The sequence below is a fragment of the Cottoperca gobio genome, chromosome 11 (assembly GCF_900634415.1).
Source record: "Cottoperca gobio chromosome 11, fCotGob3.1, whole genome shotgun sequence".
NCBI classification, from domain to species: domain Eukaryota; kingdom Metazoa; phylum Chordata; class Actinopteri; order Perciformes; family Bovichtidae; genus Cottoperca; species Cottoperca gobio.
This window is the reverse complement of record NC_041365.1, coordinates 17,075,515-17,090,948: the sequence shown is the minus strand read 5'-3', so window position 1 is coordinate 17,090,948 and position 15,434 is coordinate 17,075,515. Positions and strand designations below refer to the sequence as shown.

General features: G+C 39.6%; 2 protein-coding genes, 2 long non-coding RNA genes and 3 other non-coding genes across 10 annotated transcripts in view; 1 reads left to right on the top strand and 6 right to left on the bottom strand.

Annotated features, from left to right (window-relative positions):
* myo1g (myosin IG) overlaps positions 1-1,196 on the bottom strand; it is a 51,820-nt gene extending 50,624 nt beyond the window's left edge. The window contains 1 exon segment of the mRNA XM_029443073.1: positions 869-1,196. Coding sequence (XP_029298933.1) covers positions 869-963 — 95 coding nt within the window. The 5' untranslated portion in view covers positions 964-1,196.
* A 2,819-nt stretch (positions 1,197-4,015) lies between these two features.
* Positions 4,016-6,678, top strand: LOC115015713 (uncharacterized). Its single transcript, XR_003833022.1, has 3 exons — positions 4,016-5,139; positions 6,059-6,282; positions 6,480-6,678. It is a non-coding gene; the product is annotated as an uncharacterized LOC115015713 (long non-coding RNA).
* On the bottom strand, positions 4,978-10,048 carry rbm43 (RNA binding motif protein 43). Of its 4 annotated transcripts, XM_029443238.1 has the most exons (5): positions 9,996-10,048; positions 9,416-9,477; positions 7,265-7,323; positions 7,056-7,147; positions 4,978-6,954 (listed from the first exon to the last, which is right to left on the bottom strand). In XM_029443238.1, exon 5 carries the CDS (start codon positions 6,952-6,954, stop codon positions 5,938-5,940), a length of 1,017 nt encoding a protein of 338 aa, XP_029299098.1. In that variant the 5' UTR covers positions 7,056-7,147; positions 7,265-7,323; positions 9,416-9,477; positions 9,996-10,048; the 3' UTR covers positions 4,978-5,937. The 4 variants fall into 4 exon arrangements, with proteins under 4 accessions (XP_029299098.1, XP_029299100.1, XP_029299099.1 ...); XM_029443240.1 differs by lacking the exon at positions 7,265-7,323 and having other exon boundaries at positions 9,996-10,034; XM_029443239.1 differs by lacking the exons at positions 9,416-9,477; positions 9,996-10,048 and adding an exon at positions 7,585-8,031.
* A 1,696-nt stretch (positions 10,049-11,744) lies between these two features.
* LOC115015722 (uncharacterized) lies at positions 11,745-15,141 on the bottom strand. The gene is made up of 5 exons (XR_003833023.1): positions 15,064-15,141; positions 14,188-14,269; positions 12,616-12,696; positions 12,212-12,289; positions 11,745-11,954 (listed from the first exon to the last, which is right to left on the bottom strand). It is a non-coding gene; the product is annotated as an uncharacterized LOC115015722 (long non-coding RNA).
* Positions 12,366-12,500, bottom strand: LOC115016306 (small nucleolar RNA SNORA9). The gene has a single exon (XR_003833132.1). It is a non-coding gene; the product is annotated as a small nucleolar RNA SNORA9 (small nucleolar RNA).
* On the bottom strand, positions 13,931-14,065 carry LOC115016305 (small nucleolar RNA SNORA9). Its single transcript, XR_003833131.1, has one exon. It is a non-coding gene; the product is annotated as a small nucleolar RNA SNORA9 (small nucleolar RNA).
* Positions 14,646-14,779, bottom strand: LOC115016304 (small nucleolar RNA SNORA9). The gene has a single exon (XR_003833129.1). It is a non-coding gene; the product is annotated as a small nucleolar RNA SNORA9 (small nucleolar RNA).
* Positions 15,142-15,434: the final 293 nt, after the last annotated feature.

Sequence of the window (15,434 nt, the reverse complement as noted above, 5' to 3'; positions counted from 1 at the left end):
CTGCTTTTCCACCGGACAAGTCTGATCAAGCTGTGATGAAACTCTACACATATTATTTTCCAACCAATAGTGACACAAAGCCTGGCTAACTATGTGAAAAATGTTCATTTAGAACCATCTGCAGTGCTCTACTGAAGGAGAGTTCACCGTTCTCTCTAGTCTGGAGCTGATTTGATATTGTTTGACATGTTGGTCTGTCAGTGCTGATCCTCAGATGAATGACGAGCAAAATCTTTATGAATTCTCACAGTTTGAACTAAAGACATGATGTCCGTGATGCGAAAGACACAGAGGAAGCGAGAATGGACACCACTGACTGGACCCAGAGTGTAAACCCCCCAAAGCTTTACACCCAGAAAGAGTTACAAAACCAGACAAACAAAAGAACAGTTACATTTACGTATTAACTGGAACACGTTTGATGAGACTAGCGTGCCATCACTGCCATGTGCTTCCTGTGTTTCACATGACAGCTAGTGTGTACTGTGGTGATGATCACATCCACCACAAGTTTATATATCTGAACCCCGAGTTTATATATCTGAACTTCCTTTGAGCGGGAAAGGAAGAAGTGAATTATGCTCAGTCTCCTTTTCTCTTTACATTTCATCATTATGTCCTCTCGCACTTGAGAGAAGTCATCAAGATAATGCCAACCTGGTAATTTAGTGCTATTTTGTTGATGTCAGAGACAGTAGAATATAAGTAAATAAGCCGTAATCTTACATAAGTTACACTCATTTTAACATAAATACCAAAGACTTGAAGAAACAGGCAGGCTTCCTTATGAAGCGTTCCCCTCTGCATCTCTGACACCCAGCTGCCTCTCCTCTCGTCCTCCTCTCTAACAGTATCGCAGGCTTCTTACCTCAACTTCAGATTCTCCATAAATTGCTCCATCGTCACCTCATCCAGCAGCACAAAGTCTGACTTCCCAAACTCCAGGCCCTCCAGCTCCGCCATCCCTGTTCGATTCACCAAACACACTAAAAATAAAAGACAGACGCAGAGGAACAGAAAGCAGCTTGAGGAAGAAGAAAGAGAAGTATGGTCGACTTCTGGGGCCCGGTAGTGTAGACAGTGTGTGTGTATGTGTATGTGTATGTGTGTGTGTGTATGTGCGTGTGTGTGTGTGTGAGTGTGTGTGTGTTCTGAGGGCGTGCCGAGCTCTTGGGTAGATTTGAGGGTGTGCTTAGTCAAGTCACAGAGAGCTGTGGTCTACATGCTACAGCACGTCACCCTGCCGGTCAGCCCATGCCCTCACGCAGATCTATATAAATAGCAGGAGGCTATCTTTAAGAGCTCATAGCACTTCTGCATCCTCCTCATCTCTCTCTTCCTGCCACAAGACCTTCACATTTCTAAACAGAGCGTGACTCTTACGACAAGGCTCTCTTGCTCTTGTGTATTTCGTGTATCTTTTCCCCTCAGAAACAAGAACCCACATCTGACATGCTGCCAGACAAGTGCAGTTAACCCTGGCTATTTAGTGGCAGAAAATATCTCCCAGGAAGGATCGTGGCATTTCCTTTCTTAAATTTGCATTGGCAGTACAACGTGTCCCTTAGGGGTTTCTCTAAACAAGAGGTTCCCAACTCCCAGCAGAGCCAAGCAGCGACGTGAGAAACGTTTTTGATGCTGGAGCCAAAAGGTTTAGCAGCACTGTTATAGTGTCATGTAAGCCTTGTAAATGTAGGTGTGTAAGTGTGTATGATGAAGTTCAGAGAGTGTACGGAATTCACGCCACTTGACCTTTTTCTTGAAATCAAAAACCTTTTCAAGAACTTTTTAAGCTAGTTTATCTCTTTTTCTCACCCAAGGAACACACTGTTCAAATGTCCCGATCCCAATGTCCACGCTCACGGACTCGCTTACGCTGAGGCACGTTCCTGCAAAGTCTGCAAGGGGTTAGGGCTGTCCTACTGTCAAATTGTCAAGTGCATGCGTGCTCTATCACAGACATTTTGAGCCCTATATGCACGCTTTCTGTAAGTCTGCAGTTCCGCAGACATTGCCTGAGGGAATAACTCACTAGTCATAGTGTTGTGACGTTTAACACAGGGTTTACCAGGGGAAGTCCAGAGACATTAAAAAACAGGAAACAAGGAGCACAAGAACATGGTGTTCAGTCTGACATATATATATTGGGTGCGCTGATATGCCTACATTTACAAAAGAACACTACAGCAACAAGGATTTAAAGGGACAGTGTGTAGGATGTTTTGCACCATCTAGCATTGGGGTTGCAGATTGCAACCAACTGAATACCCCTCCGCTCACCCCTCCCATTACAAGACTGCGGTACAAGCCGTGCAAAACCGTGCAAACTTTCAGCACTTTAGCCTTGCTCAGAGGCTAGCCAAAATCAGGCAGCGGCAGCAGTTTTACACGTGTGTCGGAGAACTATGCTGGCTTTCAGGTTACGTAAAAACGCGAAAGGCCCTCTCGAGAGCCAGAGTTTGGTTTGTCCTTTCAGGGCTCCTGTAGAAACATGACAGTGCAAATTGATTATTTTAAAATGACCTCTCGTCCACTCTATAAGGCAAGCCTGGAGGATATTTAAATCAGGAACCAAAACCTTAAGTCCCTGTATAAAGTGCTGTCCCATTCATATGTATACCAATGTGAGCCCATGCAGCCTCTCACATCAAGCACTTACCACATGATGTTAATCCCTAAGGGTTCAGTGTTTAGGGTTCAGGGGGGACTTTCACCAGAAGTGTTGCCACCTCTGTAGTTCTCTTCACCAAGTGGGATTTATTGTAGCTGTCAGAAATTCCTGATATCCCAAAGTCGCAATTACAACTCAGAGGCTTACTTGAACGGGTTTTTCCGACTCTGCAGGTCGTAATTACGCTCTGAATGATATGAACACTGCATAACTCTTGTTTATGCTACAGCCTTTTCTGCTTCGTAATCACTATCATTGAATTTGTTTTCCAATACTGTTTTCACTTTTTCACAATTGCCTCCAGTAAAAACCTCACAGGCCAACTGCTGTCTTCAATCCTTACAGGAAGTGTTTATAGCGTCAGTTAAAGAGGGGAAACGGAAAGCGTTTGTGCTTATACAGGCCAAAACTTAGCACTCAACATTTTATGTCATGTCCTCCTAATTTGACTGATCTTCATCTAATGTGCCTGATCTTTCACAGTTGTTAAGCTATAGTGGGATAGAAAACACAAACAAATGCAAAAAGCCTCATTTCTGCTTCAACCATCAAGTTCTTCCAGTCCCATGGATGAACTCTTGTGGTCAGCTTCAGCTCCAGAAGCCAACCTTTTATCTGCCTCTGCATCTGTATTCGAGATGTTCAGTACATATATACTCAACCTTTGAACTGAGAGACGCTATTCGAATCGGCAAAGTTATTCATGATTTCCTGCTCTAATCTGTATACCTGTCAGCAATGTGTGCAGTTCACAACTCACTTGACCTCATCGTCAGCTGCTGTAAGTTCTCCAACACAACATGTTTCAGCAGCGCGTTTAGCTTTCCAAACACAGTGACACAGGCTCAGCTCATGACTCAGATGGGGTTTTACATAATGAGCATAATCCACGCCTGTATTGTCTGTTTCATGAATAGAGTAAGTGATAAGGATGAGCAGCTACTTTGTATGACAACCTTTAAAAAGGCACTTTCAGAATGCGATCTTCACTAAAGTTCCTATTTGTTTATATCACTCGTTTCACAAAAAAGTTAAAGGCTCAGTTCACCCAAATTATAGAAAGACAAACATATTTTGTGTTTAGCCATGTGCTTTTGAAATATGTTTCTGAGATATCTGCTGTTCCAATAACAGTGAAGTGAATAGAATTGTATTTGTGGTCAAAACACGCAAAAGACCCGTTACAGCAACACTTTCCACTGAATAAATTGTCCCTATGAAAACAGTTGACAGCATGTAACATTAATCAAATTAGAAACAAGATGTTCACACACATTTTTAGGATGGCAGCACAAATCTGAGACAGACATCTCAAAACACTAATAACATCGATCCATCGTAGAACGATACCACTAAAATGTAAACGTTTGGTAAAGAAGTTTACGTTGCTTTGTCCAGAGCGTTCACACAGCACAGCAGCAGATCTGTTAAGCTGCTCTGATGCTAAAGCTTTAAGTAAAGAAGTGGACAATGAGTACTAACTGTGCTCGCATGTCAACAGATGCATCTCCATGACAAGTCAACAAACGCAATACAACGATGAAGACCATGTGATGCGGGTTAATGCTCAAGAGCAGGGGTGTCAAACATGCGGCCCGCCAGAGGGTCCAATCCAGATAGATTTTCTTTAAATCAATCCACAATTTTAGTAAAGATTTCATTTTGATGCTTATTATTTTTTGTAATTTGGGTGAGTCGGTCGGCCAATCCTTCAAATACGCCGTCATCTTTATGTTTGCTGGTTTTGTGTTGTGATGGAAATCAGACAGATTTCATGTAAAGTTTTTGAGATACCATAGCAGCAGACACTAACAGGGGAAACCCACAGGAGAGATTTGTCATCAGGCTGAGTTATAACGGTGTGAAAGAAGCTTCTGAGTCATATATATAGTCCCCAGTGCAGCCCTGTTTCAACAGCCTCTTCACTGCATACTTGAAAGAAGCATTGATTTGAAAATGATACGAGTAAAGGGACTTTACCACCAAACATTTGTATTTGTCAGAAATACAAAAACACCTATCGACTGTAGAGCATCTGGGTTTTGACAGCCTGCTTTGTAATTATTCTAAAGTTAGTTTTATCTTGTAAAAAGGCAACATCCAGTCAAACACCCAGTTACCTTTCCTGTACGTACATGTGCCCGTTAGATCCTCATCAGCCAGAAGTACTTCCTCTCTCAGCATGAGGTCATTGGACTGATTCACTTCCTCACGCCTGTTTCTGTCTCCATACAGATGTTGTGTTCAGGTGTTACAGTAACAACCAACCATCGTAACTAGAAGGGCACTCTGAGAGACCACGCAATGCTAACGAAAATGAAAAAGAAAACATTTTTCTGCCCCCTGAAATTGAATGGGTTCTTCCTCGGCCCACGCTTCACCATTCCACCACGCTTCATGAAAATCGGCCAGGAGTTTTTCCAAAATGCTGCTGACAAACGGATCGAAAGCTTCCCTCCTTAGTGGAGGTAACTATAGTAGCACAAACACATACATCTCATTATCACATTTAATTAAGACTTTCCTGTTAATTTCAGTGTTTTTAATACCCATTTGTTTAATTAATTGCCATAATTATTCTTCTGTTTATTACATTATTTACAGTGCAAGCATCGAGCAATAACACAATTGTGCGAGAGACTGACTGTGATCAGTGCAGAGGAAGTGATTTTATACCATGCGCGAGTAAGATTGTTCGAGAATGATGAATATTTTGACGTCAGAAGAACGGTGTCAGAGTCTAAATCAGTATATTGCACAACATTCATCAATCTAACTGATCAGTAAATCATCAATCTGACTGATCAGTAAACATTTTACACTTCAACAATAATCATCTAAAGCATAGGTCTTCAACAGGGGGTCCACGACCCCCAGGGGGTTACACATCTACAGTCAAAGACAAAGTGGAGGAAAGGAGAGGGGTGAACTAAAAGAAATTTCCGCCAAGCAAAATGATTATAACCTTGCAGTGTAAATATATTAGTGTGCTTCAGAGTTCCAGGGAGGCTGCGTTGGTGACCTTAGGACAGAGGCTAGATGTTACCCCCTGATAGTCTTTATGCTAAGCTAACCTGCTGCTGACCATAGCTTCATATTTACTCCAGATCTCCTATAGAACCATGTCACTGCATACGCAAACCTGCCACTCAATAAAACAAATAACATGGTCAAAAGTTTTGTATAAATTGTGACAAAAAAGGTTCATGTGCCAGTCTTTCTACCTTCATGAACGCAACTTCACTTCTCATTTTCCCCACACTTTTTCACTTGCCTTTATGTATGTTGAAAAACTTTAGAATTCGTGAGAACAGTTTCTTGGGTGATTTAGGAGTTCTGTTTACCACCTCTTGCATATTGACCCTTTCTTCCCGGGATCTTCTGCAGGGGTCAGAGCGGCTTCTCCTAAAATATCGAGAAACAGTAGCAGCTCTCAACTTGGGCTCAGCAGGTGGAGAGTAACCTGCAGCTGGAGATATCTTATCCACAGCACCCCTATCTCTTGTTGTGGAGCTTCTGACAAGTGTCCTCCCCGTACGTCCTGACTGCTCCCTCGGCCTCCCCAACAGCCTCTCCTTTAACTCGAAGCCCTCACCTGACGGTCCTATCAGGTGAACTTTGTCATTAATCAGACATACGAGTACTGAATTGTAAATGTTTTCGTCATTCCTTATCTTCCCTAAAAGAGCCTTGCCTTCATGATCCATGTCCTTCAGAGGGACTTCCTGTGTGCGCAGTGAATTGTTGAGATCATTCAGGAGGCTCTGTAGTTTACCAACAGCTGTTCTCGCTCTCTTCCCCTGTAAAGTGATGTTGATGCTCTCGCCAATGTCATCCACCTCCATGTTAACATCATGGTTCTTCAGAATTCCGACAATGTCTTCTTTCCTGAGCCGATCTGCATACCTAAACAGATCTACATCCACCACAAAGGACTCTCTTGACGCCCGAGACGGGAAGGTGGTGCGTGAGGATGGAGAAGCATGCGGAGGCTTGTTTCGGCCTCTGTTACCATCTGACACTGAGCTGTTACTGTTGTGGCGTTTGGAAATGGCTCCAGTGGAAGCCTTTGGGACCTGCGTGAAGTCTGTCGTAGTTTGTGAGTCAAGAAGCTGCTCCAAAGAGGCCTTCACAGCCTTAAGTTTCAGATACGACCCCTCTACACGCACCTGATCGCTGCCCAGATCTGTCAACACAAAGCCATGTGACCGGAGGAGGTCTCGCACCACTGTCTTATTTGAGAAGATATTCAGATGGACTGTTGCCACCACTGGTAAATCCATCTGAGAATAAGAGATAGGGAAAAACACAGGATGACACATGAAGAGATGGAGTAAAGGGATAATCTGACACAACTATCAATGTGTTTGCAATGTTCAGTTACCTGAAGATGTTCAGGTGCTTTCACTGTTCAATGATATTGTTGGCGAATCACCTCCGACACATGGGAGCCCTTTCTCAAGCCTCGAGCAGCAACTGTGGAAACAAAAACATGATTTGACTTATTGATTGATTGATTCAAAGATTGACTGACCTCAACCAGGGATGTAACACAGCAATAAAAAACAACAAGTGCCAAGTGAGTTTACCGACCTTTCTTTATTAGAGTGACATCTTCACAGAAGAGTCGTATGTGTTGCGTTTTCTCTGCACTGAAGAGCAAAAGGACCATCATTCTACTACTAATACCATAACAACACAGTATAGCTCTCAGAGGCTGACAGGGACTACAATACATTTCATTTATTAAGAATAAGATAATTGTGGAGGCATATTTCATCAATATATAATATGCTGTTGGTCTCTTCAACAACATTTGATAGCGGTCAAAATCAAGCCCTTTCCAAAGGTGCAACAGCGACACATTTTATCACATTTCTTGTCGACGTTGAAGATGAAGTGATAAAACTGACAACTGAGATGAGATGTCCACCCTCGTTTCATCTTCATCATCCTGGTAGATGGCAGCAGATTTTTTATCAAGAATGTCTCAGTACATTTTTCCATTCATCATTCCTTCAATGATATGAAGTTTGCAGTATGCTGAACGACACCCCCACCAGGATGTTCCACCTCCACACTTCACTGTTGGTTGGTGTGTTTGGGCTGATGTGCAGTGCCCTTTGACCTCCAAACATGGTGCGTATTAAGGAATCCAAAGAGTTTAATTCTGGTCTCATCTGACGACTATATTCTCCCAGTACTTCACACTTTAAACGAGCTTCAACATGCTTTTTCTTTAGCTGGAGTCAAGTTTAGAAATCCTTCTGTAACCAACGCATCAGTATTTTGTGCAACAATAAGGTTAATAAGGTTGTTAAGGTTGTTGCTTTTACCCATCATGATATGTTTGTGTGACACCTCAATAATGAGAGACCTTTTTATAGGCCATCAGTTGGGACTGAACCAGCTGATATTAATTTGCACTGACGAGCGGCAGCATTGCTTTCTAATTACTGATAGATTTCAGCTGGTTTCTTGGCTTCTTGCCTTTTTGCACCTCCCTTTCTTCATGTGTTCAATACTTTTTCCCCGTGTCATTCCATTTTATTACACATAACTTAATTTCTGAACTTATTTGTTTTGGTTTCTGTGTGGATTGCATGGGTTGTTACTGACATCTGGTGAAGATGTCATGTCAATAGCCCCTTTAGAAATATATTAACTGAGAAGAATGGTGATGTGTTCAATACTTATTTTACCCGCTGTATATAATGAGATTGATAACGATATAAAAATGATTTTATCCGTGTCTGTTTTTAAAAAGATATTAAGGCAGCAGTTGCTACTAAAATATGTCAGCTTGAATACCCTACATGGCTGTATTAATTAGTATTTACTCAAGTGAAACTTTTACTTCACTACATTTAATTGATAACTTTAGATACATGTTACTTTGCAGATTATTAATACAACATATAAATCAACTAATAAATGATGATATATTATTATAAGTTAAGCTACCCAGCAGTATATAAAGTAGTTCAAATTAGACCCACATTTATCAGCTGCAACATTAAAGTGATGAACACATTAATGCGTCAATAATTATAATCCAGTAATATAATATATATGATTCTCTACATATAATATATATGATCTGTTTCTTACACTTCTGTTCAAAGGTCAGAGACATGAACAGGAAGAAGCCTTTGCTTGTCATGTGCCACTATTATCACTGCAGCTCCCACTGATGCTCAGCAGATGACGACAAAGACCACAAATGCGTTAATAACAATTAAAAGAAGAAATTAACACTTAAAGGTGAGAAAGGGCGAGTAAAACAAGTAAATAATATAACAAGCAAAAGTGTAATTATTAACACTTTTAATTATTTAATTTATTGGGGGGGTTTTATTCAATTATTTAAAGTGCTAAGGAAAAGTAAAGTTAAAGATTTCCAGGGATAATAGAGATTATTTATTCAACCCCGTTTGTTTTTCTTACTGTCATTGTTATTTTTATTTTACTACTGTAGATACTTTTTATATAAAAGTAAGCACTTGATTTTGCTATAATTGTCAAAACACGTGTGAGGTAAAGTATGTGTGATAGTCTTCAGTAAATCATCTGGCTGCCAATAAAGAAACACCATTTAAAAAAAGAAGAAATTAAATTAAATATGTAGATTGAAACTTTCCAGAAAACCTTTGTTATATATATATAATATAAATATTTTATCTTTTAGGTTTAATGAGTCTAAAATCCTGCTTTCTGAGTATGTTGAGCTCCACCATGACTTACCCTCAAGGCTTCTCAACCGTGATGATGACAGGGGTACAGCACCTCTGCCCCTCCGTGTCTGCCTGTGAGGAAATACATGTGCAGGTGAAACATCTGGCACCCCCAAAAACCTCAATCATGCTTCCCTTTGTCTCCACCCTCACGTCGGTGTTAAACACACTGTGACAAGCAAAGGTAGACACTTTTTTTTATAATGCATCTTGTCCACTTTGTGTATGACAGCTGTATATGAAAGACTACATGATCATATGTTAAGAACTTTAAGTCCGAGAGGTTTCGTCGAAAGTGAAAGTGATTCCCGTCCCAGGTAAATTGAGGCTCTTTGGCAGCTGTGGCTTCTATTAAACTTCTGTAAATTAATCTTATAGTCGGTAATAACACTGCCTCCCGGAATATATGTAATACAGTTCAGAGACAATCTTTACAAACACTTATGTTTTCTGATTGGAAATATCCCCAAACTCCATTTCAAAACACTTTCCAGTCAACTTCACTTGCTAATATTTCCATTACAGGCAAACATGCTGCAGTAAATGCAAAATGAATGTACACAGTGAAGGTTTGTTGGACATTAACTTACTTTAAAACTCTTTCCCGTCAACTTCATGACATGACATTGTAATCAGTGCGCGGATGAAACCGAAAGTAATGTCGTCACTTCCGCTCTAGATTTACGGTTCAGTTTTCAGAAAGGAGAAGTACATCTGTTTAAAATAATATAAACATATGATAATATTAATTACAAAGAATACTTTCATTGTATCCATTAAAAAAAAAACCTTAAACAAAAACAATACATTGAAAAATGAAGGTGAATAAAATAACTCACTATGTAATAAGTTAAATACAAAGTGCTGCATTAAATTGCGAATATATTCATAATATATGAAAGTTTAATCACATAATTTCAGTGGTGGAATGTTACTAAGTATATTTACTCAAGTACTGTACTTAAGTACAAATTTGAGGTATTACTTGTACTTTAAATATGTTCTTCTCATGCCACTTTATTCTTCTCCTGCACAACATCTCAGAGGCAATATTGTACTTTTTACTCCAATCCATTTGCTTCGATCAGTTACTACACAAATTCAGATTGTTGCACACAAAACATGAAGACCTTATAAATGTAACTACCCAACAGTTTATACGTGCAACTACAGCTGAAACAACGGCAACTATTTTAGAAGTAATTGTCATTTTCTGTGCAAAACTAATTTCAAAATGTGCATATTTTCTGCTTTTCCTTTTAATTATTTAAATCTATTATAAATAATTTGGTTTTGTTTAGTCTAATTGTATGTATATTTAAGCCGCCCTTTATTTACAGTGTACACCGTGTTAAATCTAATGCAGTCGAAAGCAACGGCTCGGCTATCAACCCTACCTTTACAAAGAAAATGTTTTGATTGAGTGAGGTATTATTTCAAATTTAGGTTTATTATTGGTTACATTTATACATTTTGTATATTCTTCTAATCTCGTTTTTTTAGTAGGGTGGGTCATTCAGTACACCTGTTGCAAACAGAAATGCCTCATGATCTAATAAACCCAAACCTTTAGGCAGCAAACAAGAGGAAAGACTTTCATATTAATATTAATCTGACAGTTAAAGGTTGTTATCGGTAGATGTTTCGATTAACTGGATACAATTTCCCCTTAATCCACAGAAATGTTTATACTCAGGTGTGAGGTAGATGCCTCGCAGTAAAACCATCCTGAGAATCACAAAATATTTTTATTTGGTGTTAAAACTGAACAGGCAAAAAAAGAGTTTCTTCTTCAGCTTGCACAAAGATCCTGCAGCAAACACACGGTGCAATATCACCCTCACATGGATATCGACAGCATTACAGAATTAACAATTTACCATTTCAAACCGTACATCCCTAGAGGCTTCTCTTTTAAGGTGTACAGGATCTCACCTGCAGCCTTAATGTCCCTCTCAGATTAGACATTATGGTTGAGTTTCCACAAATTAATATTAAAAGCATAGGTCCTGTCAAACATTTCTCAGTCTGTTGGAACCACTTTAGTCTTTAAGTCACCAGGATCATCAAGTACAAGCTGCATTTGTCATCTAATCAGGGCAAGAAAGTAAATGTGTCACTTTTTCACAGTTTCAGGGTTTTAATGTATCCGTCTTTAGACAGTTGACCGTCCAAAGCACGACGATCGCCACAATCTGAAGTGGTAAGTATCAAACCAGCAAGAATTTATTTCTTGTTCTACGATTACCCCAGGACACTATTACTGTATTAACTATTGTGTTGTCTTTACCAACTTAAAAGTTTTCTCCAAATGACAATCAAATTACAGTCACAGCAAATGAGTTTAGAATGTTTATTTCAACAGTCTCATCAATACAATATAATTTAAAATGATTTTATCATCAACATCAACCTTACTGCAATTATTAAAACTCTAAACACAGTCTTTCCTCGTGCTCATTACAGAAATGAACTTTCACTTCAGATGTACAAATGTAACCTCTGGTCCTCCTTCATCAGATGAACTTCTGCTCCTATTCGGCCAAAATCTGCAGATGAATAAATACATTTCAATCAATTGTTTAAGTGAGAACATTAAGAGCAGCAAAATGTAATCTAGTCCTTGTGGTATAGAATAGAAATCTAAAAAAGGCTTTTTAGTCATTAGTCGTTTGACAAACCATCAAAAATATAATAGTTGAGTTATATCACTTGTATGGGAAATTAAACTGGACTCTGACGATCCAGGATGAATCAATGTTTTCATTTCTGGTGAAAAACTGAAAAGTAAAACTGGGTGACGTACCACTTGACCTCTCTTAAAGACCTTTGACATGACGTGTTCTGCACTGGACGTCTGACAGTAGTGCGGAGTCTTCCACTCCTGGAAAGCAAAAAGCAAAATATGTGAATATTTCTCAGTGAGCTACAGAAGGTGGTCCGTCTCCAAACCTAAGATGACATGTTGGAGACTTACCTATAACCCTGCCATAAAGAGTTACAGCAGGGCCTCAAACAGCCTCACATCTCTCTAGCAGACACAATAGGAAAGAGCAGAGCCACTGCAGGCTGAGCCTCGCTGGAAAGGTCTGCACACGTCTTTACAAGCAAGGTTTAAAGATAGGAATTGATCCAAAGCAATGTAGCAGTATTACAAGGACACAGACAGCCATCATCAGGCCACGTGTTCATTACAAAAACTAAACTTACTTTTTAGCTAAGTCATACTGGAGCCTCAGATGTCAGTCAGGAGGTCTGAGCTGGGCAGAGCCTGTCTTCATCTCTGCAGTCCTGGAAAACAAAACCAATATGTTTTACTCCCAAGTACTGGGTAAAAAAGAAAGAAAAGTCACATGTGACGCATTATGTACCATGAAGGGCTTAACAGCTGATGTGAGAGAATATTAAGCAGAACATGTGACATTAGTTTGTGTTGAAAGTATAAAATCAGTCCGTTTTAACTAGGGCTGTAAACAATAATTCATTAAAAATTATTGTGCAGATTATTTTCTTGAATATTTGGATTAATCGTTTAGTCTATAAAATGACAAATAGGGAAAATTGTCCATCACAGTTTCTTCAAGGTGATGTATTCAAAAGTGTCTCGTTTTGTCAGTCCAGAGTTATTCCCTTTAATATGACGTGAAACAGGTTAAATAAGAAATCTCTGTATTAAAGTGTGAAAACAGCATTTTCTGCCATTTTTGCATGAAATTACTGAAGAGATTATCAAAATAGTTGGTGATTATTTCTCCGGAGATCCACTTAGCGATCAGTTGTCTAATCGCTGCGGCGCTAGCTTTAACCCAGAGAGAAATGTGTACAAATAAAACTTAACATCGATGTCCGACTTTTAAATTATGTCTTGTGTAGGTTTCATAGGTTATCAAATACAACCATGTAGCACCAATATTAAAATTCTGATCTGGACTAATGTAATCTGCATTTGTAGAGATCGTTGCGACCAACTGAAAATGCCAGTTTCGGTGCGACTTCGTCTTAACAGGAGTACCATGATAGAAGCAGATTGTTGTCCATGTCTCAATAAATAATGTCTTCTACGTACTGTGGCATTTAGTTTTTCCTCGCCATTTTTTTTGCAACATCAAACGGGGATGGCGATAGCCTAGTGGTACGCCTTCCAAACCAGATGGTTGTGAGTTCAATACCAGGGCTGCCACCATTGTGCCCCTGAGCAAGGTACTTAACCCTGAGCTGCTCCAGGGAGACTGTCCCTGTAGTTAGTTCACTGTAAGTCGCTCTGGATAAGAGCGTCTGCTAAATGACCTGGAATGTAATAACAGATCAGCAGTTAAAGCTACTGATACAATTTTTTGCCTGAACACTCATCCCTTCATGGCACATGTCTCCTATTAGTTAAAGGAATTTCCCTTTAGAGTGAACATGCATAATAAAAAAGACAAAAAAACAGTACACAGATTGAGGGCAAGCTCAAACCTTTAGTATTAATTCACTTAGAATATCCATTTATTAACAAATGGATGCTTTGAACAATGAACTCTTAGTTTGTCTGAGACTTACCTATAACCCTGCCATAAAGAGTTACAGCAGGGCCTCAAACAGCCTCACATCTCTCTAGCAGACACAATAGGAAAGAGCAGAGCCACTGCAGGCCGAGCCTCGCTGGAAAGGTCTGCACACGTCTTTACAAGCAAGGTTTAAAGATAGGAATTGGTCCAAAGCAATGTAGCAGTATTACAAGGACACAGACAGCCATCATCAGGCCACGTGTTGTCTTTACATTACAAAAACTAAACTTACTTTTGAATTCAAAGTCATACTGGAGCACAGATGTCAGTCAGGAGGTCTGAGCTGGGCAGAGCCTGGCATCATCTCTGCAGTCCTGGAAAACAAAAATATTGTACTCCAATCACTAAGTTTCCTTTAATATACAAAATGTACCTCACACATTATGCACCATGAAGGGCTTAACAGCTTATGTAAAGCAATTTTGAGTAGAACACGACACAATATGTCTATTGCTTTTGTACGGATTGTCTTCTGCATATTGTGGCATTTATTTTTTCCCTGCCAAAGTTGCAACTATAAAACAGATAAGCAGTGAAATCTGCTTATACAATATTTTGCTTGCACCTCATCCCTTCATGGCACATGGTCTCCTATTGGTTTGAGGAATTTCCCTTACAGTGTCCATACATTTATATAAAACAGTACAGATTAAGGTCAAGCTCAAACCTTTAGTATTAATAATAATAATACTTTGTCTGAGGTTTACATATAACCCTGCCATGAAGAGTCACAGCAGGGCCTCAAACCGCCTCATGTCTCTCTAGCAGACACTATAGGAAAGGACATAACCACTGCAGGCTCGCCTCGCTGGAAAGGTCTGCAGAATTAACTTAATTCAGAAGTCTCTAAACATTTCATAACTATTAAAGTTTTTACTTGGCATGTGATAATAAAACAATTCAATGCATTCACAGGGGCTGGGAGATATACTGATGCCAAACAAAAATAAAGTTATACCTTGACATCGTTTGACCGCTTAAAAACAACATTTCCCCAACAAATCAACCAAGTTATCACAGTTTGGTGACTCTAACGATATTTCACCAAGTCAGAAACACTATATATTTTGTTAATTAAGTTGGATGGAGGCAGATGAATTAAACGTACCTCTCTGTTCGACTCCTGGATGTTTTAAGACCGTGTGGTCTACACTCACCAAAACATATAGTACCCGGATGTGACGTGACCAAGTGTGTGCACGGGGTTTCCTTCTGCAGATAGCATCCGTAACGATGCACGTTGTGTCCCAGCAGGGGGCGGTAACATACCAAATATGGTGGTAGGGTGTTAAAACATCCGTTGTCTGAACCTGAATTATTTCCCCTTCTCTTGTAACTGTAAAGAGATTTAGCCATTTTAATTGTTCTATCATTTTGGACAAGGGTGTGAGTTTATTTTGAAAGTTGCACCTCCTCCTTTAATAAGACTATAATAAACTGAAGCCACATGCACACAGTCAGACCCTTAAGGACAAAACT